This window comes from Somniosus microcephalus, chromosome 4 (genome assembly GCF_052327205.1).
Source record: "Somniosus microcephalus isolate GS21.2 chromosome 4, FLI_Smic_1.0, whole genome shotgun sequence".
NCBI classification, from domain to species: Eukaryota; Metazoa; Chordata; class Chondrichthyes; order Squaliformes; family Somniosidae; genus Somniosus; species Somniosus microcephalus.
Window position 1 is genome coordinate 201381920 of NC_140990.1, and position 25158 is coordinate 201407077.

Here is a 25158-nt window from a genome sequence, read left to right on the forward strand (position 1 = left end):
TGCAGTCCGTGTGGTGAAGGTACTCCCACAGTGCTGTTAGGGAAGGAGTTCCAGGATTTTGACCCAGCGATGATGAAGGAACTGCGATATACTTCCAAGTCAAGATGGTGTGCGGCTTGATGGGGAACTTGGAGGTGGTGGTGCTCCCATGCGCCTGCTGCTCTTGTCCTTCTAGGTGGTAGAGGTCACGGGTTTGGAGGTGCTGCCGAAGAGGCCTTGGTGAGTTGCTGCAGTGCATCTTGTAGATGGGACACACTACAGTCACGGTGCGACGGTGGTGGAGGGAGTGAATGTTTAAGGTGGTCGATGGGGTGCCAATCAAGCGGGCTGCTTTGTCCTGGATGGTGTCGAGCTTCTTGAGTGTTGTTGGAGCTGCACTCATCCAGGCAAGTGGAAAGTATTCCATCACACTCCTGACTTGTGCCTTGTAGATGGTGGAAAGGCTTTGGGGAGTCAGGAGGTGAGACACTCGCCACAGAATACCCAGCCTATGACCTGCCACAGTATTTATGTGGACGGTCCAATTAAGTTTCTGGTCAATGGTGACCCCCAGGATGTTGATGGTGGGGGATTCGGTGATGGTAATGACGTTGAATGTCAAGGGGCGGTGTAAGATTCGAAAATTTTCAGCAAAAATCACGCAAGAAAACTGGATAAAATAAGACTGTTTATTGACCAAAGTAAGCTTGCACAGAAAAACCTTTGATAAAAGGGCATACAAAATGGCCGCCAGGCCCCGTGATCAGTTTCTGAACCAGTTTATTTCTGTTACTGCAAGCTAGACAGGCTTGTGGATTGAAGACAGTAAACCCGCGAAAGCCAGTATCTGGGAACCGAAACTCAGAGCAACAGCATACATATTCAATGGATTATAAGTACAGGATGGGGCCCATCAAGATATGGGCGGACAATGTAAAAACACTTATACCCATTTATTGTACAAAGGAAAAACCGTTTAGCAGCCATCAAGGAAAATGTCCGGACCGATCAATATGCGAACCGAGCCGCGGTGACAATGCAAAGGACATTAACAGACATTATCGGCCAGGAAGGCCAGTTTAAGTTATCACCGGCTCCGTTACAAGACAAAGCGCCCCTGCAGAGATCTCTGCCCGCCAAAATTAATACAAAGACAGGACTATGATTTGGCGGGAGATAAGACTGTCCCAAAAGAGTATAACTATGGATTGAAAGTCCATCTAAGTTACTTCTTCACTGCTACGGCTTCTTGTTGGGCGACTTCAGGCTTCCATTTCTTCAAGAACTTTCTTCTACGAGGAACGAACGAAGGGCGGACGGTGCCCGGATCGGCGCCTCTTCCACTTCGGCAGATCGATGAAAACGTTTCCGTCTTTTTAAAGACGGACGGTTTCGGAAAAAGGACAACGTGGCCGGTGTTCAGCCAAACAAGGCTCGGCCACGACGAGAAGACGACGAGGGTGGCCCGGGTACTGGGGTCGGGAGATCATCGACGACCCAGGCCGACGGAGAAGAAACCCTCTGGAGAACCGGCGATCGATGCCACAAGATTCTCCCATGTGCATAACCTGCATCTGGGTCTGCTCCATGAACCCAAATCGACTTAGTGGATCTCAACCTTAACGAGCGCTCATCGAGGCTGTGTCTACCCCACCGCTTCGAGAGAGAGAGAATATCGACTGCGCCAGAAGTTTCCAAATCCACGTGACGACGGAAAGCGGTGCCAAAAAGGCTGCGAACCCCCTTTCTCGCGATTTCGAGAGTGGTGAGCATGATCCCAGGTTCCCCAGGTCGAAACTTAGTTTAGGTATAGGGGAGGGAGTTAAGGGAAATCGTAATGTGTTTCCCCTTTTACGATGTGCCGTGTGTTCCCCATTTCCATAGAGTCAAGTTCATAAATTTGTGCATGATTGTAGTTACTTTAACCTGTGCCTATGACATGTATTTTGTAATGCTTCAAACTGTTTAAAAATAAAAGCATCCATTTTGTGCTATTCAGCCTGGTCTATTGAGTCCTTTTCTCTGCACTACTGTTCTCTGCATCTAAGTCCAAGGTCTAGAACCGTAGGGGGAGTGGGTCGAACCACTCAAGGGTAATTCTTGCACGAAGCCTGGCAGGAGGCCAGAACGGGCAAGAGAGCAGGAAAAAAACCCCTACAGCGGTGGTTAGACTCTCGCTTGTTGGAGATAGCCATTGCCTGGCACTTCTGTGTGGCACGAATATTACCTGCCACTATCAGCCTAAGCCTGAATGCCATCCAGGGCTTGTTACATGCAGACACAGACTGCTTCATTATTTGAGGAGTTGCGAATGGCACTGAACACTGTGCAGTCATCAGCAAACATCCCCATTTCTGACCTTATGTTGGAGGGAAGGTCATTGATGAAGCAGCTGAAGATGGTTGGGCCTAGGACACTGCCCTGAGGAACTTCTGCAGCAATGTCCTGGGGCTGAGATGATTGATCTCCAACCACCACAACCATCTTCCTTTGTGCTCGGTATGACTCCAGCCAGTGGAGAGTTTCCCCCCCCACCACCGATTCCCGTTGACTTCAGTTTTACTAGCCTACTTTTAGTATATAGCTTTATACTGAATACCAACAATAGTTCACTCTCTTTTAGGTGCTGTTTCACAGGCACAAGCACAGCACTCAGAAAACCATTCACCTGGTTGGTAAAACCACATGCATACCCATGTTGCTGGAGGGATCACTTTATTGCTGATACAGAAATGTACTTCTAATGCCACATGCAAGTCTTTAAAGCACAGACTAAAGCTGTCAACATAAACTACCTGCAAGTTGATAGACTTACAAAAGGTGGTTGGTAGAATAAGCACTCATGGGACACTCCATCCGCTGTTCTTGGTTGCAACATACGTTCCTTTTGTGTCTGCTTACAAGATAAGGTCCAATTATGCCAGGTTTCCGCCAAAGTTATGATACGCGACTGAAGAACCCTTTCAGAATTTCAGGGCCTTAAATGAGAGGAGCTCACATTGTGCGTGCTTTCCCTTTGTTCCCACGTCACTGCCTGATCACATGATGGCACACTCATTGCCTTGAGCGACCAACAGGCCCATGGTCTGTGTGCCCAATAAAATGGATCCTGTGTGCTTACTCGAGGCCACCTGTGCTTCACTTTGGGGAAATAGCCCCCATAATGCTCAGTTGTCTAAATTTAATGAAGGTGTCCCAACTTTGTGCATGAAATTCTACCCTGTCCTAATTTAGACATCAGCCTTGGCTCAGTGTCAGCACTCTCTCGTCTGCATTCAAGCCCCACTCTAGACACTTACATAATATAGTTTGACACTTTAGTGCTGTATTGTCAGAAGTGCCATCTTTCAGATTAAAACTTTAAACCCAGGCGCTATGTGCCCTTTCACGTGGACATAAAAGATCCCCTGGCACTATTTGAAGAAGAGCAGATAAATTCTCCCAGTGTGCCAGTCAATATTTATTCCTCAAACATCATCACCCAAAAACAGATTACCTGGTCATTTATCTAATATTTGCTTGTGGGATCTTGCTATGTGCAAATTGCGTACTGCATTTCTCTACATTACAACATTTTAAAAGTAACGCATTGGCTGTGAAGCACTTTGGGATGTGAATGAGCGAGTGAGTGATTCTCTACAACTGGCTTCTAATAGGTGCACAAGAGTGGCTGGGGTGATTCTGTTCAGTTTTTTCCTCCCTTCTTTCCAGGAAGCGCTTATTCTCTCCAGAATCAATCCTAGGGCCATTTTAGTTACTGTACAAAAAAAATGTAAAAACAGAAAGGAAAGATTCATAAAAGGGCAATAAAGATGGTTCCAATTTTTACATTATTGCTGTGGAAAAGCATTTAGTGAGCTCAATCCATTCTCACTGAGAAATATAAAGATTAAAAGAGAGAGAAACATGAATAGAGTTAACAGAATATTGTATACTTTGGATGGCTACAGGGAAATGCAGTGTTTGATGACAAATATGGAAAAACAAATATTTGAAGTCTTAGTCTGACCTTTAGGCAGATCCTCCACTTATCTCAGACTGAAATCACCCCCATGTGCTATGATGTCACTGGAACATGCTGAGAACAAAGGTAGCCAGGAGATAAAACAGTCTGATGAGCTTTTTTTGGAGAATATGTACAGCATAGATAGATTTTTTTCATGTATAAAACCATGTAAATGGGTTAAAAGATGTAACTGCGATGAATTAAAATGAATAATATAAAGCAATGTTATAAGCAGGACCTGGAGCTCTCTTTAAATTGAAAGCTGTCAGCAGGCAATGTAACTGAAGACTGGACCCCTGCTGTATACTCAACAGACTCTAATCCAACGCACTTATAAAACTGGCCAACATGCTCTCTTGTTTATGCAGAATTGAGTGTTTGCAAAGTCTCAGGATAATACCACGGATGAGACCTCGATTTGTGAGAATAAGGTTGAGTGCGCAAATATTTCCACTGGCCCAGAGAAGGTTAACAGGAGATTTAATAGAGGTTTTTGAAATTATGAAGGGTTTTTATGGGATTAATAGGGAAAGGTAATTTCCTCTAGTTGGGAGTCAGTGCTAAGGAGTCTTCAATTTGAAACTGTCACTGTGTGAGAAAAGATAACATAAGAAATAGGAACAGTAGGCCATTCGGCCCTTCAAGCCGGCACCGCCATTCAATAAAATCGTTGCTGATCTTCTACCTCATCTCTACTTTCCTGCACTATCCTCATATCCCTCGATTCCCTTAATATTCAAAAATCTATCGATCTCTACCTTGAATATACTCAACGACTGAGCCTCCACAGCCCTCTGGGGTAGAGAATTCCAAAGATTCACCACCCTCTGAGTGAAGAAATTTCTCCTCATCTCAGTCCTAAATGCCCTTATTCTGAGACTGTGACCCCTGGCTCTGGGCTCCCCAGCCAGGGGAAACATCCTCCCTGCATCTATCCTGTCAAGCCCTGTAAGAATTTTATATGTTTCAATGAGATCACCTCTCATTCTTGTAACCTCTAGAGAATATAGGCCTAATTTACTCAATCTCTCCTCATAGGACAATCCCCCCATCCCAGGAACCAGTCTGGTGAACCTTTGTTACACTCCCTCTATGACAAGTATATCCTTCCTTAGGTAAGGAGACCAAAGCTGTACACAATACTCCAGGTGTGGTCTCACCAGGGCCCTATATAATTGCAGTAAGACGTCTTTACTCTTATACTCAAATTCTCTTGTAATAAAGGCCAACATACCATTTGCTTTCCTAATTGCTTGCTGTACCTGCATGTTAACTTTCAGTGATTCGTGTACAAGGACACCCAGGTCCCTCTGAACACCAACATTTCCCAATTTCTCACCATTTAAAAAATACTCTGCTTTTCTATTTTTCCTACCAAAGTGGATAACTTCACATTTCTCCACATTATATTCCATTTGCCGTGTTCTTGCCCACTCACTTAGCATGTATATATCCCCTTGAAACCTCCTTGCATCCTCCTCACAACTTACATTCCCACCCAGCTTTGTATCATCAGCTAACTTGAATATATTACATTTGGTCCCCTCATCCAAATCATTGAAGTAGATTATGAATAGCTGAGGCCCAAGCACTGATCCTTGTGGTACCCCACTAGTTACAGCCTGCTAACCCGAAAATGACCCGTTTATTCCTACACTGTTTTCTGTCCGTTAACCAATCCTCAATCCATGCAAGTATATTACCCCCAATCCCATGAGCCCTAATTTTGTTTAACATCTTGTGTGGCACCTTATCAAATGCCTTCTGAAAATCCAAATACACCACATTCACCGGTTCCCCCATTCTGCTAGTTACCTCAAAAAAACTCTAATTTGTCAAACCTAGTTCCCCTTTCATAAATCTGTGTTGACTCTGCCCAATCCTATTATTATTTTCTAGATGCCCTGTTACCACGTCCTTAGTAATAGATTCTAGCATTTTCCTGATGTCAGGCTAACTGGTCTGTAGTTCCCCGTTTTCTCTCTCCCTCTTTTCTTAAATAGTGGGGTTACATTTGATACCTTCCAATCTGCGAGAACCATTCTAGAATCTATGGAATTTTGGAAAATGACAACCAATGCATCCACTATCTCTACAGCCACCTCTTTCAAAACCCCAGGATGTAGGCCATCAGATCCAGGGGATTTATTGGCTTTCAGTGCCATTAATTTCTCCAGTACTATTTTTTTACTAATACTCATTTCTTTCAGTTCCTCATTCTCGCTAGAGCCTTGGTTCACCACTATTTCAGGGAAGTTTTTTGCATCTTCTTCCGTGAAGACATATACAATGTATTTGTTTAATTTCTCTGCCATTTCCTTATTCCCCATTATAATTTCTCCTGTCTCAGCCTGTAAGGGACCCACATTTAAATTTGCTAATCTTTTCCTTTTTACATACCTATAGAAGCTTTTACGGTCTGTTTCATGTCTCTCGCTAGTTTACTCTCATATTCTATTTTCCCTTTCTTTATCAATTTCTTGGTCCTCCTTTGCTGAATTCTAAAATCATCCCAATCCTCAGGCTTACTACTCTTTTTAGCAAGATTATAAGCCTCTTCCTTTGATCTAATACTATCTTTAACTTCTCGTTTGCCACGGTTGGACCATTTTTCCTGTGGGGTTTTTGTGCCTTAAAAGGAATGTATATTTGTTGTAAATGATGTATTAATTCTTTAAATGCTAGCCACTGCTTGTCTACCATCATACCTTTTAATGTAGTTTCCCAAGCTACCTTAGCCAACTCGCTCTCATACCTACGCAGTTTGCTTGGTTTAGATTTAAGGCCCTAGTTTTGGATTTAACTAAAACACTTTCAAACTCAATATAAAATTCTATCATATTATGGTCACTCTTCCCTAAAGGCCCCTTTACTACAAGGTTATTAATTAACCCTTTCTCATTGCACAATACTAGATCTAAAATAGCCTGTTCCCTAGTTGGTTCCTCAACATACTGATCTAGAAAACTATCTTGTATACATTCCATGAATTTGTCCTCCACACTATTACTGCAAATTTGGTTTGCCCAGTCTATATGAAGATGAAAGTCCCCCATGATTACTATATTACCCTTGTTACATGCACCTTTAATTTCCTGATTTATACTCTGCCCTACATTACAACTACTGTTTGGGGGCCTATAAACAACTCCCATCAATGTTTTCTGCCCCTTGCTGTTTCTTAGCTCCACCCAAACTGATTTTACTTCTTGAATTTCTGAGCTAAGATCCTTTCTCTCTCCTGTCTTTATCCCATCCTTTATTATCAGGGCTAGCCCTCCTCCTTTTCCATTTTGCCTATCTATTCTAAAAGTTATGTATCCTGGAATATTTAGTTCCCAACCTTGGCCACTTTGCAACCACATCTCCGTTATGGCTATTAGATCAAACCTGTTTATTTCTATCTGTGCTATTAATTCATCTATTTTGTTGCGAATGCTTTGCGCATTCAGATATAGTGTCTTTAGCTTTGACTATTTCTCTTTTTCCCTGATGTCACCTTAGTCACTGGTGCCCTATTACCTTTGTTACTCTCTCCGTCCCTTCCTGACCCACTCTGCTTATTTTTACCCAAAATTCTACTCTGCTCTAGAGCCTTGACATTTCTCTCGCTGCTTTTAAATTTACTCTTTCCTGAATCCTCCCCCCCCCCCAACCCCTTCATTAGTTTAAAGCATATTATGTGAAGAAAAATGTCTTTATGCAGAGAGTTGTTGGAGCATGGAATACTTTACCACAGGGAGTAGTTGAGGTAAAGACCATAACATCTTTTAAGTGGATAAATATTTGAAGCAGAGAAGCATACAAGGCAAACAGCCACAGACACAAAAAGGGAGAATGGACCCCTTCTGTGTTGTAAATGTCTGCGGTTCTATCAAGAGAAAAGCTATCAATTTTAGAATAAAAATATTTATATTAGTATAAAAATATTTATAATGCATTATTTTTCTTTCCCCACCCATCTAAAGAAATGTATGTTTCTCATGCTCTACTATTCTATTTCTAATTGTTATATAACTAGCATCAGAAACAGATAGGATACATAGGTTTATTTATTTATGGACGTGTGACTTTTCAAAAATTTACACTCAAAGGTTAAGATTAAGTTTCAAAACTAAGAGCATCTATTAATTAACAGCCATTAAGTGTGCTTAATGACAGAATTTGTGGTTGGTGAAGAAGGCCCAGCAGAGCCTATATTCCCTAAGGAGGCTGAAGGGATGTAACCTGTCACCCCTGATCCTCTCTAACTTTTACCGCTGCACAATAGAGAGCATCCTGACGAACTGTATCACAGTATGGTATGGCAGCTGTAGCTACTATGACCGGAAAGCCCTGCAGCGGGTAATCAAAACTGCCCAACGCATTACCGGCTACCGACCATAGAGCACATATACCAGAAACGCTGTTTACGGAGGTCACGGTCCATCATCAAAGACCCTACCCACCCCAGCCACAGTCTGTTCGCCCTCCTGCCATCTGGGAGACGCTACAGATGCATTCGCACCCGTACGACCAGATTTAGGAACAGCTTCTTTCCCAGGGCTGTCATCCTACTGAACTCCACAAATAAACTCGAAAGCCTGCACATCTGCCAATGCACTTTATTATGGTTATGTTTATGTTAATGTATTACAAGCCAAATGTATGTTGAATGTTTAAATGTCTTAATCTAAATGTACACTCTCGGGAGCCGCAAGCCTACATTTCGTTGTACTGCACTTGTGCACTAACAATGACAATAAAGTTGATTATTATTATTATTAGAGACAAGATGGAAATCCCATGGCTTCTGTGCATCAGTCCAGTGTTCTGTCCTCTTTCAAGTGGCAAAATTCAAACTGTTGCAGTAGGGAATTGTGCAAAAAGTGTGTATATGGGGACAAATGTTCTGTTCCTCAGCACTGGCACTCTTCACCTGATGAACTGAAAGCCCAACCATTTCTTTTCTAAATGCACCTTTCTTTCTCAGGAATTATTTTAAATCTTATCCTACCTCCTCAAAAAAGTTAACTGAGACTTCGAAAACAATTTTACAGGAATTAAAATGTATATGCTATTAACAGAGATGGTGTATTTAGGACCCTGTTATACTTTGTTCATCATTCCCACCATCTGTCACCAGTCTCTCAGCTAAGTTTGTCAATGCTTTCAGCAGAAGACTCTGCTCGGCTACAGGACAGAAATACCTGAGTTATCACAAAGTTGTCACTTCTATATGATGTTAGTAATGAATGCTGATAGTTATGGTCTATATGGATTTATTTACAGAAAAATTCAGTATTAATTGACATCTTTTATTTTAGTCCTTGAGAATGTCAATATATCTACTGATATGTGCAATTGGTACAAATTAAACTTTTAGCTCCTGGGCAGTGCACGTATACTGAAAAATATTTGATTCGCCACAACAAATATCCAAAATAATTCCATATGCGGAAAGTACAACTACTGTTCATCTTCTGGAGAAATTAATAGGCAGAGGGGAATGCAGAAGAGCTCACCAAGCTTATTCCGGTTTGACAGTAGTGTAGCTGTGCAGTGGAGTACATGTGGTAAGGCAGCCTGTATTAGTTCCCAGCGTGTAATGCTCTGAATGGCCTCGGAGAGTGCAGGCGAGAGACCATGTAACTTGCTCTCCACCAATACGCGCTCAAAAGACTAGAAACCAATAAAACACAGTTAAAATAAATTAATATATTCTTTCCACAAGTACAACTACTATTGGTGCGAAGTTTACTTCACTATACATAGGTTAGTTATTTTTTGTGAAAATTATAGCCAAAAACGATTTGAACTATAACATTTTATTAAATATTTAAAATGTTGTTAAACATTTACTATGTACACGATTAGACAAATGTTTGTGGGTCCTGTAGTTAAGATCTTAGGATATGTTTCAGTAATGCTGTTCCTTTTTTTGTTATTAGAGTGTCGCCAAGTTAAGCCTTGTGAAGCAAGTAAGATGCATGTTCTTTTACTGGTGGAATAGTTTATTATATAGGTGATCGTTGAAATGTTCTGGAACACCACACGTGATGCCAGGTGTTACATGTAAACTAAATGCTGTTACTCATCATATTGCTGGCCATTCAAAAGCACCATCTTTTGTCCTTCAGTAAGGCTATTCACTTCTGTGTATCCTTTGCAAGCAAGCTAATAAGGTGACTCCAGATGAAGAGTTTTCACAGCCACCTTCCCCACAATCAGTGATAGAAACTTTTCACTGTAAAACACTATTCTGAATAAACAAGCCATAATTTACATGTTCTTCCAACACACATATGTGTTGTCACTATGAATGATGCACTGCCACTCCAGAGGAAGGACAACAGCCACGCTACTTACTGGCAAATGTCCACCCTCCAATGAAAAAAAGATAAAAGACCTGACAAATACTTGGGTCAATTCAAATTAAGAATTGTGTACAGTGCCCTCTGCTATGCCATCACCAAGATAGGCTTTTTACCATCAAAACAGCAAAAATGTATGGAATATTGCTGTCAACATTTGATATGATGTGTGAATAATGATTTCCATTCTCCATCTTGGTGGTGGAAGGTTACCCATACCACCAATAGTGAGAATAAAGAAACCATGATGATTTTTTTTTTCTAGGGATGTGAGCATTCTAGTAAGGCCACATTTATTGACCACCCCTAGTTACCCTGATAAGGTGGTGGTGGGCCCTCTCCTTGAACCGCTGCAGTTTTTGTGCTGTGTGCTGATGGTTATAGGTTAAGGATCAGTGGCCCTTTATGCAAACTGGTGCTGATGGTTGGGAATTCCAGGATTTTGACCCAGCAACAATGAAGGGACAGTGCTTTATGTCCAAGTTGAGACAGTGTGTGGCTTAGATGGGAACTTGCGGGTGATAGTGTTTCCCATGATGTTGCTGCTTTTGTCATTCTTGGTGTTAGAGATTATGGGGCTGGGAGATGCTATAAAAGTAATCTTGCAGAGTTGCTGCACTGCATCCTGTAGGTAGTACTGACTGCAGCTACTGTGGACTGGTGGTGGAGGGGGTGATTATTGAGTTCAGTATCAAGGGTGCCAATCATGGTGGTAATGACATTTAATAGCACCATACAGAAAACAGGTGCTCGCCTACATTAGTGTCATGTTTCAGAACTGAACTGAAATGCTTCATTATTACCGTAGTAACCACTGAACACATGCATTGTTAAAATAAGATAACATACCACACAGGAGGCTTCATACTGTTTTCCCAGCTTTGGTCTCAGAAATGCACTGCAAGATAAAAATGAAAAAAGGTACTGTTTCAACTGCAGTGCAATTTGTTTTGAACAATCTATGGATTAAGCACATGAACAGTTTAATAAACATTCTATTTCTGCTCATCATACATTTGCCTGCTTGCAAAATAACAGAAAACATTTTCAATTTAATGGGGAAGAGTGGCTTCATCATCAATACTACATTAATAATTGGAATTTCAAAGAAATTAAGTTTAACATCCTTTTATTTTCTATATTTCTAATTTTTAAAAACGTTTTTGTATAAAAAGGAACTGACTTCTAATTACATGACCAAAGAGATTGGTTTGAAAGAGTGATCCTATAAATGGGGAAGCTGATTTAACTCAATCATACAGTTGAACTGCCACAAAACAACCTTGAGTAAATGACTGCATCTCTGCAGATGTTAATTTAGCTCGCTCACAGTGACAGGGTAAATAACTCTTCCTACCCCAGTGTTTAAACAAAGATATATTTAATCAATCAGCAAAAAAAGGACAGGAAAACAAAGACATTATAAAATTAATCATAATTTTTATAGCTATTTAAAGAGAGTGATGCGCTCCAGAATCACAAAATCCCAGGTCTGGTACCTGCTGTTTGTTTGTAAATTAATTACTTTGTGATCTGCCTGGCCAGTAGAAACACAGATGGTTAATCAAGCTGGCAAAACAAATCTGCTAACAATTTGTTATACAGTATTTATTTTTCTGATTATACCCAGATATCAACAAGTGACTAGAAATGAAGAGAGGAAAAAAATAGGAAAAGGCAGAAAAAAGAAACAGAACTTGGAAGGAAGGGTGGGGGGAGAGGGAAGAAATACCTCTCAACAGGAAGAAAAATGTTGAAAAATAATGATTAAAGGATTCCAAATAGAATAGTTAAAAAAATACTTTTCTTTCTTTGGATTAGAGCATCTGAACCAGTGAATTGGGAACACAAGAACATAAGAATTCGGAGCAGGAGTAGGCAATATGGCCCCTCGAGCCTGCTCCACCATTTAATAAGATCATGGCTGTTCTTCGACCTCAACTCCACCTTCCTGCACGATCTCCATATCCCTTGATTCACCTAGAGTCCAAAAATCTATCTATCTCAGCCTTGAATATACTCAATGACTCAGCATCCACAGCCCCTTGGGGTAGAGAATTCCAGAGATTTGCAACCCTCTGAGTGAAGAAATTCCTCCTTATCTCAGTCTTAAATGGCCGGCCCCTTATCCTGAGACTATGCTCCCGAGTTCTAGACTCTCCAGCCAGGGGAAACAACCTCTCAGCATTTACCCTGTCAATCCCCCTCAGAATCTTGTATGTTTCAATGAGATCACCTCTCATTCTTCTAAATTCCAGGGAGTATAGGCCCAATCTATTCAATATCTCCTCATATGTCAACTCTTTCATCCCAGGGATCAGCAAGTTATAGATTAAGTCCTTGAAACACACTTGTTCTAGACCGGTACTTTTAACACATTACAGGTCTAGGTCTAGTACATTAAAGACTACTAGTCCTCAACCTATAACCTGCTCCCAAATTAGCCAAAATCAAGAAAGCACTTTCCTGGTACTTAGAGTAGGTACTAAATCTTGTTTAACTGTTTCACAAGTGTACAAGTCCCAAAATGAATCCTAATAGTGTTGCATGGCAAGGTGGACCCATCTGTGCCTACAGTTCCTCATATTTTTAAATCTGGAATAACTGGCAAAGGTTTTCTGTTGAATATTAATTTAGATTATAAAGTAAAATTAGGAAAATGTGAACAATGACTGAACACTTCCTACAATAAAACCTGTTATGTCACATTTAGAAGCAGATTTTTACAAACTGTGTGAGATCTATGCACTAGTGTGAATGACAGTTTTCCCAACAGGCTACCCAGCATTAAAGCCATGTGGAACTTTTAGTCTGGTCCAACCAATACAGTGATTCTCAGTCTGTGCAGAATATATTTTAATCTTGTCTAATTTTGTTTTGAGGTATTGTTGGAGCCTTCAGATCAGTGGCATGATGAAAATGCACATCAGCCAGACAAGGTCAAATAAAGGAAATTGCTTTCAAGTAGGAATCCATATTCCTAGTAATAATAGCAGTGCATTAAAGAAACTTTCCGAGATTTGAACGATTTATCCAACAGTTTTATCCAAATACAATTCCATCAAAAAAGGAGAGTACACAGTTTTAAATCCTAATCAAAGACATTCGACATTGGAGGCCGAGTCCTAAATCGATGCACGAGGTGCTGTGTAAATGCAGGAATAGTGTTAATCAGATGCAAGGAATTTCACACTAAATATGATGTAACAAATCCACTATTAATATTTTAATCCCAAACAGTAGACCAACCATTAGATTAACCTAGAACTACTGATTCACCCCTCCTTGATCCATACAAACAAATACATAACAGTTTAATTCTGAAATAGGGTTAGATCAAAGGCAATGTCCTTTGAATTTACTTTAGACTCAGGTTATTTTAATGCTCCTATAGGCTGCTGCACTAAATGAGGAGGTTGAGGCAGAGTTGCTCTAATAAAATGGGCTTCCAAAGCCTGTGAGTTCACCACAAATGTCTCATCGTTTTAACCTATGCAACATTAGTGATTCTTCAATACATACAGGCATGTTGTTTTGACATGGAGGGCTAGATAGGAAATCTTGATCGATAGATAGACATGGGGAGGGAAAAAGGGAGAAAGTCATTCTCAAACACATCATGCTTGCTTCCCAGTAGTTAACCGAGAATGGTATTCGAGGAATCATGGCAGCAGTTTTCCCACCCACCGTTGCTGGATTGTCTAGGCAAACTAGGAGAAAATAGATACCTCAGTAAAAAATCTCCCCCTCCCCACCCAACTAAAAGCACCTTTGGGCTAGATCCTTCTTCTGTCAAAGAGTGTTTTTATTTTACATTTTAAAGCTAATTGACAGTTAAGTATGCCAGTCACTACAACCAGTGCAAAACAAAAAAGAAACAAACAGATTCACCACCAGCAGAAATGTTACTTGCTCAGAGCACAATTTGGCACTGTATCCTCCCAACAGGTTTTAAAGAATCACTGAAAATATAAGTAGCCATTTCTTCATAACCTTTAACACAAGTCATTCTCTCAATGAGCAATGACAGTACTATCAAGAGAAAATGAAAGCTACTAATCTGTTTCTCTTTTGCCTGTCTGATTACCCAATAATCTACTTACTATTTACAGAGAATACATCTCACAAATGTATACTTAAACGGTTCGTAAGCTGTGTTTTCATGTACATTATGTAAAATAGTCAGTAAATACTGAGATTCAAACAACTGTCGGCCCATCGGTTTGAAAAAGGTGGCCCAGACTTAGGGTCTGAACTACAAAAGTATGAACTACAAAAGTATGCCACCTGAATCTTTGACTAGGTTGCAGCCTTTTAACTCACTGCAAAGTATCCATTCTTTTCATATTTTGTCAAAATATCACTAGTCTATCCTTTGCCCAACAATCTACAAATGTTATGGCTATTCTCTGGTTCTTATCCCCTCAATATCTCCTGCACAATTTGTAATTATGGTACATTAGGGATATCAGTAAATTTAAATGATGGAGAGGGGAGAAAATTTAAAGGATAGCAGGAAATACCATACGAAGGGAGAGCAAATGGTGCAATTTTTAATTATAATTTTCATGATGCAACCAGGCTACAATTTAAACACAGCAACAAATAGTTACAAAACCCAAACTCATCAACACAATTCATTGTTTCTTCTTATTTTCTACCTAAAGCGGGTATCACTCTACACGTGGATAGTGCAAGTAAACTAATAACTCAAAGTGACACCAATACGTTTGCTTTAGATTTATTTGTGAAGATCTGCATTTAGATCATTTTGGGTTTATGGTGTCTGTCCCTTTAAAATAAAAATCAGTAGACGGCATGAGTGGAAGGGGAAAAATATTTTCCGCACATATAAATCACTTTCTTATTTCTCGTTACCTTAGCAGTTGGGTTTGGGGTAAATGGAACTCTAGTTGGAAGTTGTCTAAAGTCTGAGACTTTGTGATCCTTATTGCAGACACATAAGTATTCCCTTTTGTTCAAGGGTGGTAAAAGGCACACATTCAGTCCCTACAGTCTGACATTGAGGGGAGGGGAGATTTTGACAGTGCTGGTAAGTATACAATGGTTATACTTATATATTCTTTGCCAGTTGATGGTGGACGAGAGAGAGCTGGCACAGGCACGATGGGCCGAATGGCCTCCTGCGCTGTATTATTCCTGAATCGATGATAATCTGGAATGAACCGTCCCTCCCACACCTGAACTACCGGCTCCAACCCCACCCCACTCAACCCAGCCCGAGAGTAGGCGTTTAATGCCCGGCCTCCGCCGCCCGCTTCACTTCAGACACAGAGTGAGAGGCCGGAGCCGAGACCTTTATTTGCAGTCGGTAGCCCAGGTTGCTCGCTCTCTCTCTCTCTCTCACCTGGTCTGCCTCCACAGGAAGGTCTGGATGGGTAGCGGGATGCCGCGGCCGCACTCCCGCTCCGCATCCGCCGAGCTCTTGCGCTTCACCATGGCGGCGGCTGCTCCTCTTCCTCCTCCTGCGGGCCGGATCCCGGGCTCGGAGCTCGAGCCTCCGCCTTCAGCACCGCCGCGCGCGGACAGCGCCCGTCAATCAACAGCGAGCTTGGCTGCAACGCCCAGCCTGGGCGGACAGTGCTGCTCCTGCGATCTCAAATACCGCACTGTGCGCGGATAGATTGAGAGAGGGCGAGAAAGCATCGTGCACTCTGCCTAACACACCGTGCAAAGGCATCATGTGTGCATAAACCGCGCTGGAGAGTTACCATACCATGCAACACCTCCCTCCTCTAATATACCATGCACGGATATAGTATTCAAATGCGTCATATAGTGCGCAACGCACCGTGCAGGGACATTAGAAACTATGCAATGATGTAATTTCTCTGTAATTATTGACTTACTGGCATATTATTTCTATTATTGTATGCTAGTAAAGATTGGCCCTTAATTTGTGATCAAAGGCGGTGTGACAGAGTTCGCTGTCATACTGCCTTTGCAACTGACCGCAACTTCGGGCTTTGGCAGATGCGCTTGCAGTCATTCACTGCTCCAAAACTGGCTGCGTGGAACTGGGGCTTTAACAGTGCATTGACTGCTAAACAAATGTTAAGGACCTGGAGAGCTAATTTAAATTTTGTGCAGTGTGCATTTTGTCCATTTTAGAATTTTAAGGGCTTACTCACTGCCTTGTTTGCTGTCTGAGAATTCTGCCTTTTGATTGGCTGCTTAGCCTGTTGATGTCACAGCACTTCGCACAAGGGGATCCCCATTAAGTTCCGTTGAATTGAATTCAAGGTCGGAAAACCTGAAGTTCTCGACACAGGGATTGCGAGGCCAGCAGCGAATGAACGCCTTCGCTTTGCTGCTGACCGCAAATTCCGGGCCAATGTTTTTTTTGCACTGATAGCACTGTTTTCCTTTTGGGTAGCTGAGGCTGTCTTTCCGAAGCTGGGGTGCAGCAGGGGTATGGGAGTGTGTCAGTATTTAAAAGGCAGCCTTAACAAGGAAAAGTTTGAATACCACTGTTTTGTTAACATTCAGTTATATATTAAGTAAACACCAGTGGTGATTAAATACCACAACAGCCCAAAACAGATCATTAGGGCTTTTCTCATGAGGATTTTTTTTTTGCCAGTATCAGATATAAAGAATTGGTGGGGAGATCACGGACAACGTCAGAATTTGGAATGAAAGAGGGAGACATAAACCATGACAAAAGATTTTCAAGGGACATGTCCCTCTCATTCCCTTAGTGGTTGAAGCTATGATTGGAACTGATATACACCAGTAATATCACACATTGTGGATAACATCTAGAGCAAGGATAGAACACATGTAGATCATATTAAGCAGCAATATCATAAAAGATGTAATTTGCAGTCCAGGATATCACAGGAATATAACTTAAAATAAAACATACAGGCATCATACAGATTTAATGCCCGGGATTTTGAGGAGGAAGGCGGGGCGGGGGGCTTTAAGGCGGTCGGGAAACCCGGGAGGTCAGTTTTCCTGCGGGCCCTGCTGACTTCAATGGCAGGGCCTGATTTGCATGCAAGGCTTCAGTTTCCCACCTGCAGCCAGCCAGAGTGAGAGGCAGGCTGGCTGTGGGTGGGTAGGCCTGCGACATTAGGTCGCACAGTGGAGGAAGGGAGAGTTCGCATTGAGGCCGGGCCGTTAAATGGATCAGGGGGTCGGACCGGTCCGTTAAATGGATTGGGGGGGGGGGTGGGGTAGAGGCTCAGGCCAGTCCAGTCCAGTAATTGGATCGGGATCAGGGGCGCGGTGGACAGGCAGACGATCGGGGTGGTGTGAGATATGGTGGGCAGGCGGGCGGGGAGGCGTGGCCGGCCTCATCATCATCGCTGGGGGTGGCCGATCAGAAGCCTCGTGGGGAGGTCTCCAGTCGCGGGGGATGGGCTAGGCAGGGACCCTGGATCCAGGAGGTAGGTGTAAAGGTACTTCCCTCCTGGATCCAGCAGTCTTCACCTTGCTGTAACTGCCGGGTTTCACAAATTGTGTGAAACCCATCTACATGCAGTTAAAACCAAAATGGAGTTTAAAAAAAGAGGCTTCCAGCCTCATTATAATATGTAAATTGAGGTTACACCCCCTGGTAGCGAGTTGGTCACCCTCCCCCGTCCTGCCCACACCCGACCCCTCCCCCTCAACCCCATCCCGCCTCCATTAAAACCAGAAGTGAGCGGGTTGGAGGTGGCATCAGGTCAGGAATCTCATTTTTAATCATTTAACTACTCCCACACTCCAAACCCACCTGTTTTCTAAGGTTAAAATTCCCCCAATGTAACTGTCGCATTTTGGGACTTTTCACCCTTTTTCCAAAGCAGGATTTGGGAATGAGTTACATTTAAGTGTGCATTTAAAATTAAAGTGAGTTTGTATGTTTAAAAACTTCCTTATAGCCATATGCTGCAACCGCCGAGTCAGATGGGAGAATTGATATGTTAATGACTCCGCCACTGACGATGTTATCCACTGGGGACAATAAGTAATTCAAAAAGCAAAATACTGCAGATGCTAGAACTCTGAAAAGAAAAGCTAGAAATACTCAGCAGGTCAGGCAGCACCTGTGGAGAAACAGAAGCCATTGACATTTCCTCCGGTCTGAGAAATACAAAGGAAGATAAAACATCGAACAGGAACAAAGGGGTACTGTTTCAAACAACAACAACTACAACTTGCATTTATATAGTGCCTTTAACTCAGTAAAATGTCCCAAGATACTTCACAGGAGCGTTATCAAACAAAACTTGTCACCAAATCACATAAGGAGATGTTAGGACAGATGACCAAAAGCATGATCAAAGAGGTGGGTTTTGGTAATGATTCTGCTGTTCATTAAGTCTCCCCTGCCTTCCACCCTATCTCAGACCTTCCCTTTTGTTCTTTCCTCCCCTTTCCCTGCACTTGTACTTGCTTAAAACCTGTTCCATCTGTAACATTTTCCAGCTCTGTCGAAAAGTCATAGACCTGAAATGTTAACTCTGTTTCTCTCCCTACAGATGCTGCCTGGCCTGCTGAGTATTTCCAGCATTTTCTGTTTAGATTTCAGATTTCCAGCATCTGCAGTATTTTCTCTTTTGTCATAGCGAAGTGTCCCATTCTGATTAAAGGAGGCATAGGAAGCGGAGGAGGGAAGAATTGATAATGCTAGGGCTAAAGCAGGATGGTGCAGGGCTGTGCACAGAGTAAGATAGATGTGAAGGGTTGTCTTACCTTGGGAGTCCTGGTGAGGTCATTAAATTTCTTCCTGCACTGCAGCTATCCCTGAAACAAGAGGCTGCCATCGACTCACTAAACTACCCGTCTCTATTGTTGCTGACTAATTTGATGAGGCACTTCCTTCCTGTTCCTCACTTGCTCTACGAGAATCTCTGTGGCTACATCAGAGAATAGAGGGGCTCTGGACGATGTTATGCGGCCTGTTATTGCTTTCCATTAACCACTCTTGAAAAGAGCACCTCCCCTTTAAGGGGCTGCAGGATGCCTTTAAGTAGCAGGCATTCCACTGGATTTACCACTCTCCCAATTGGCGAACAGCCTGTAAGAAGTGCTGTGTGCTTACTAATTCAATATCAATGAGACGCGAGCACAAAAATTGATCGGGCCGATTGAATCTTGTGGGCGAAGCAGTAAAGGCAGTGATGTAGTAGGGCATAGCCCAAAACAAACAAAAAAACAACCACAGCGAGTCAGATACAGCACTGAGGCGTGGGACAAATTGCTTTAGGCAACAGCTTCCATGGCTGCAATAATTGTAAATAACAAAATACTGAATTACAAAATTGTAACAAAATAAGCTTCAATTCACTTGCACCTCCTAAAATTCCCTTAATTAATCTACACTTGTCCAAATGACTGTTAATTTTGTCCCGGATTATCATTTCTAAAAGCTTCCCCACCAACGAGGTTAAACTGACTGGCCTGTAGTTGCTGGGTTTATCCTTACACCCTTTTTTGAACAAGGGTGTAAAATTTGCAATTTTCCAATCCTCTGGCACCAACCCCATATCCAAGGAGGATTGGAAGATTGTGGCCAGCACCTCCACAAGTTCCACCTTTACTTCCCTCAGCATTCTAGGATGCATTCCATCTGGTCCTGATGACTTATCTACTTTAAGTACAGCCAGCCTTTCTACTACCTCCTCTTCTCTATCAATTTTTATCCCATCCAACATCTGAACTACCTCTGCTTTCACTATGACTTTGGTAGAATCTCCTTCCTTGGTAAAGACAGATGCAAAGTACTCATTTAGTACCTCAACCATGCCCTCTGCCTCCATGCGTAGGTCTCCATTTTGGTCCCTAATTGGCCCCACCCCTCCTCTTACTACCTGTTTACTATTTATATACCTACAGAAGACTTTTGAATTCCCTTTTATGTTAGCTGCCAGTCTATTCTCATACTCCCTCTTTGCCCCTCTTATTTCCTTTATCACTTCCCCTCTGAACTTTCTGTATTCAGCCTGGTTCTCACTTGTATTCTTAACCTGACATCTGTCATACGCCCCTTTTTTCTGCTTTGTCTTACTCCCTATCTCTTTCATCATCCCGGGAGCTCTGGCTTTGGTTGCCCTACCTTTGCCCCTTGTGGGAATGTACCTCGACTGTACCCGAACCATCTCTTTAAAGGCAGCCCATTGTTCAATTACAGTTTTGCCTGCCAATCTTTGATTCCAATTTACCCAGGCCAGCTCCTTTCTCAACCCACTGAAATTGGCCGCCTTCCAATTAAGTATTTTGACTCTAGATTGCTCTTTGTCCTTTTCCATAGCTAACCTAAACCTTATGATACTATGATCACAGTTCCCTAAATGCTCCCCTACTGACACTTGATCCACCTGACCCACCTCATTCCCCAGAACCAAATCCAGCAATGCCTCCTTCCTCGTTGGGCCTGGTCCTCCTTTTCTGTCTGGCGGTCACCCATTCCCTCTCTGCCTGCACACTCTTAAGCTGTGGGGTGACCACCTCCTGAAATGTGCTATCCACGTAGCTCTCAGCCTCATGGATGCACCACAGTGAGGCCAGCTGCTGCTCAAGCTCCTCCAGCTGATGACACTTCCTGCACGTGGTTGTCCAGGACATGGGGAGCATCCTGGATTTCCCACATGGCACAAGATGTGCTTTCCACGGGACTGAGGTGCCCTGCTATGCCTCTATTTAGTAGACTATTAACTAATTAACGGAAATAAACTTAAGATGTAAAAAAACACTCACCAGCTATTCACCAATCTGATGTCACTTTAGTTTTTTTTTACTCTGACATCACTCTTTCAAACTCTGCCTGTGTTGAGTTGCTCCCAGCTCTGCTCTCGCCGCCTCTGGTCTGGGGCCTGCTCCATGGCGCTATTTATGCCGCTCCACTCCGCTCCCGCTCAGATCCGCTCCTGTGTTTAAATTATTATAATTAAAATAATTGGTTCCCCTATTTAAATTATCAGTAGGTTCCCCTGATGGGTCATTCAGGGTTGCTTTGATAAATTGTTGGTATTTTCTCTTTGGCAGTTTTGTAGCTGCTCACCTTGCTTTTGATCTGGACATTCCTTACTTCTTCTGTTCTGATTTGCTGCTGTTCTCTTTAAGTCAATCAATAAAGCGCAATGGCAAACATTGACATCTTTGAAATGTAGAAATATAAAGAATTACTCAAAAAGAGGGACACAGGAAGTAAGGTTAATGTGTAGAGGAGGTCCATCCCCTGTGCAAGACTATTAACATATTATAGATAGATACTCAATTGTGGCACTTTCAACGAAAAAAAAATCTTTGTACAACTGTCTATAAAAAATATCTTCGTATATCTGACTTATGTAGAATTCCTTGTTATTGTATAAATAGATAAATAAGTATAAATGTCTAGTAGTAGAATTAGTATAAAATTATGATAAGTAAACAAATTGAGGAAGAACTACTTTAAATTACTCATTGGTCTAAGTAGTAATTTGACTATATTTTGACATGAAAGAGAATGTACTAACCTTGCACGTAGGCATTAGGGAGGCAATTTGTGTCTTTGCTATAGTACTTTGAGCTAATCAATTCAAAAATAAAAATATTGGCCCTGATTTTGCTGTAGTAATAATGGTAAGGCCATCAGCGCTCATTGTTACAGGGTAAATCTGACAGCAACTTCTGCTGTCCGTCCATGTGTTAAAACACTGAAAGCAAGAAGTTGTTATCAGAGATACACGGTGTGCAGTTGCAGTCCTTGTCCACTGAAATCACTGAAATGGTGTGAACTTGGAGTAATTACCCACTAGTTCCGTGCTAAAGACAAATAAAAAAGTTCAGGCATAAGTGAGTTTTTAATGGCATAATAAGTGATTAATTACTACTGAACAACCTCTGTGGCCCTGGAAAATTAATTTTAAAGTGTGGAGTCTGATTTCCTAAGAAAATTAATGTTGCAGATTTTTAAAAAAAATATTGGCCCGTATTTTCCAATGCCTACGGGGGTGTACAGGCTGTGTACACCCCCATAGGGACACATCGGAAATGCCGGTTTCAGGCATGCGAAGCACATGTGCTGAAAACCGGCATTTCCGATCTATCAAGAATGCTCGACAAATCAGACACTTGCCCGGGAGAAGGGCCTCTGTGGGGGAATAGTTCTGCTTTTTGCAGAACCTCCACCCACAGAAAACCCTTGTAAATCGTACGCCTGGTAAATGCAGGCGTAAGGCCTGCTTTTACCAGCATAAGAGTTGAAAAAAGTTTTTTAAAAGTTTCACTCATTTATAATTTTAAAATACTTTTAAAAAAGGTAAGTTTATTTTTAACCCCATAATTATTATCAAAAAATTAAATTGTTTAAAATATTTAATTTATTGTAATTTTAACTCATTTTAAAAATGTGATGGTTTAAAAAAAAAAATTTTAATGTTTTACTGTTTTTAGGGTGATCTCCATTCATATATTTGATAGGTCTATCTGTCAAAAGTATGAAGGGAGATTCCCTTCTCCTATTGGCTGGCCTGGCCCACGTGATCCTAGGGACGCTTGCGAACTGCATCCGCCTCTGGGATACATGGACCCTACGCATTTCGACTTTGGAGAGGCCCAGGAGCGGAAGTGTCTGGACCTCAGGAGCCCTCAGGTAAGTTCATAGATTTTTTTCCGATAGGAGACATCTGCACGCAGGAAGCCTCCTATCAGAAATTACGGGCCATTATTTTTTATTCTGTTTTCCCTTATCTCTCTCCCTTAATCCCATCTGTATGTCCCAATCTTTATTTTGGTTCCTGTAAAATGATTTAAATGTAATTTATATTTCCTGTTTTTTTACTTCCTGGTTTGCAGTCTGCAAGTGTCAGTGAGGATACTTCAATCTGATTGGTTGAAGAGCCTTGCTGCTGCTTCACCTACTCACAGACCCCACCGATCCCCTGTAGAAGGCTCCACATTGAAACAGACACCAGATTAGTAGAAATCTCCTCTGACAAGCCCATGAAGTCTGTAGGAAACTGTACACAAAATGAAGAGCAAAAGCCATTCCTTTGCCACGGAGAGGAAAATCTGGGGCATTGTTAAAACTGATATCATTAATCATTGTGTTTATTGCACAGAAAACTTTGGTACAGAGTACAGCTCTCTGAAATGTGCTGGAAGAATACAACAGTTAACAACATCATCCTGATGACTGATGGCAATTTATGAAGATTAACATGACAAAGCGTCCACCTCCTATATCTTCACGGGCCACATATTCCAATATTACAACAGTGATAACCACCATTAAATCTACTGCTGCCTGAAATAGCAGGCGCACTTAAGGTGTTATAAGCAGCGCCTTTGTAATTGACTTCAATGGTAATGGGAAATAGTTAGCGCCTTTTACCTGATATAGATGGCTGCCCCTAATAAGCATGGACGGTATAAGTGGTGGGGACTGTACGTTTCTTGATACATTTTGTTTTGTCAGAAACCTCACTTTTAGTACTATGTTCCGATCTTAGTGAGAAAGAAAGGGAACACACGGAAGAATTGTCAAAAATAATTTAGATCAATTTTAATTGTTTGTTTACTACTTGCTGATTGGTAGGTTGTCCATTTGTTCAGTTGTGATTTGTTGCTTTTTAACGAGTAAGAAATTTCAGCCAAAGTCCGACATAGAAAATGTAAATGGAGTTATATTATACTGCAAAATGTAACAGGAAGGGGAACAGACAATAGGAAAGGTGTGCATCCATACTGTTTTTATTGCATTACCAGCAGATCACCTGTGACATTGCTTGCAGTAAGTCACAATGTTTTATTCTGCTAAGGTGGAAATGGGTCCTTTTAAGGCTTGTGTGAATGTTCTGTATTTCAGCACATTGAGAATGCAGGAAAGAGGATAATGTCTTTCTTGTATAATGTCCAGGAATGCAAAAGAGGTCTCTCCAGATATAGGAGCAGTATTCAAGTCTTGAATGGATTTGGGCTTGATAGAGACATCAAACATTAACAATGCAGATTTGAGAGTTTTGTTATTGGGTCTGGTGAGATAGTTTGGCCAAGAATATCAATAAATGAAAGAATAAGGGTGAAGTTATCAAATGTTGGAGGTGGTATCTGTTGGTATGACTTGAGAGATGAAGAAACAAGGGCCTTGAAATTATGCTATGGAATATTAGCATACAAATGCTTAAATGCATTTATCTAATAGTCATTTCTTCTACTTTAGCAGAGATTTTATTTTCAAAAGATATTCAAATTAATCCCATTAATTTAAAGGGTTAATGCCTCTGCTAAAATATTTAAAGGACATGAAAATGTAGCAACTTAGCCACTGACTTACAAGAGAAAAGAAGGTTGTATGCACTGAAAGCATCAGTGTGAAGGACGTTAATGAATTATTGAGAATTATTAGTATAAATGAGTGGAGAAGGAAAGGTGGAAAGGGAACAAGAGAGATTGAAGAATTTGCAAAGGCTAGGGCAAGTTTGGAGGCACATATCTAAAGGGCAAAGAATAGGAGACAATCAAGATCAGAGTTCTTCTTGGAGTTCAGAGAGCAGGCAATCCAACAGACCTGAGAGAATTCAATGTTGGTCATAATGGTAGAACAGAAATGAATAGAGGAAGGTTCGAGTTAATTGAGAATGGAGGGGAAAATTGAGCCAAAAAGGTCAGCCTTCTTTTTAGAAGTGTTAGTAACTGTACCATCAGGGTGGAAAGACGTTTCACAGAAATTATAACTCTTTGCTTTATCGGGAAGATAGCAGTTTTTTCCTTCTTTTGAATAAAGTTGCATTCAGCATCTCCAATAGTGGATTCACAGAGGCTGTGAGTAAGGATACAGTTGGCTCAACCACACAGAACAGAATTAAAAGGACAGTCCCACGT

At 41.6% G+C, this 25158-nt stretch overlaps 1 protein-coding gene across 1 annotated transcript in view; it reads right to left on the reverse strand.

Moving 5' to 3' along the window:
* Positions 1 to 16147, reverse strand: part of unc80 (unc-80 homolog (C. elegans)) — a 378796-nt gene extending 362649 nt beyond the window's left edge. The window contains exons 1-3 of the mRNA XM_085984208.1: positions 15707 to 16147; positions 11188 to 11236; positions 9490 to 9646 (exon numbers count right to left, since the gene is read on the reverse strand). Coding sequence (XP_085840334.1) covers positions 9490 to 9646; positions 11188 to 11236; positions 15707 to 15798 — 298 coding nt within the window. The 5' untranslated portion in view covers positions 15799 to 16147. The remainder of the gene's footprint in view (positions 1 to 9489; positions 9647 to 11187; positions 11237 to 15706) is intronic.
* Between the last annotated feature and the right edge of the window lie 9011 nt (positions 16148 to 25158).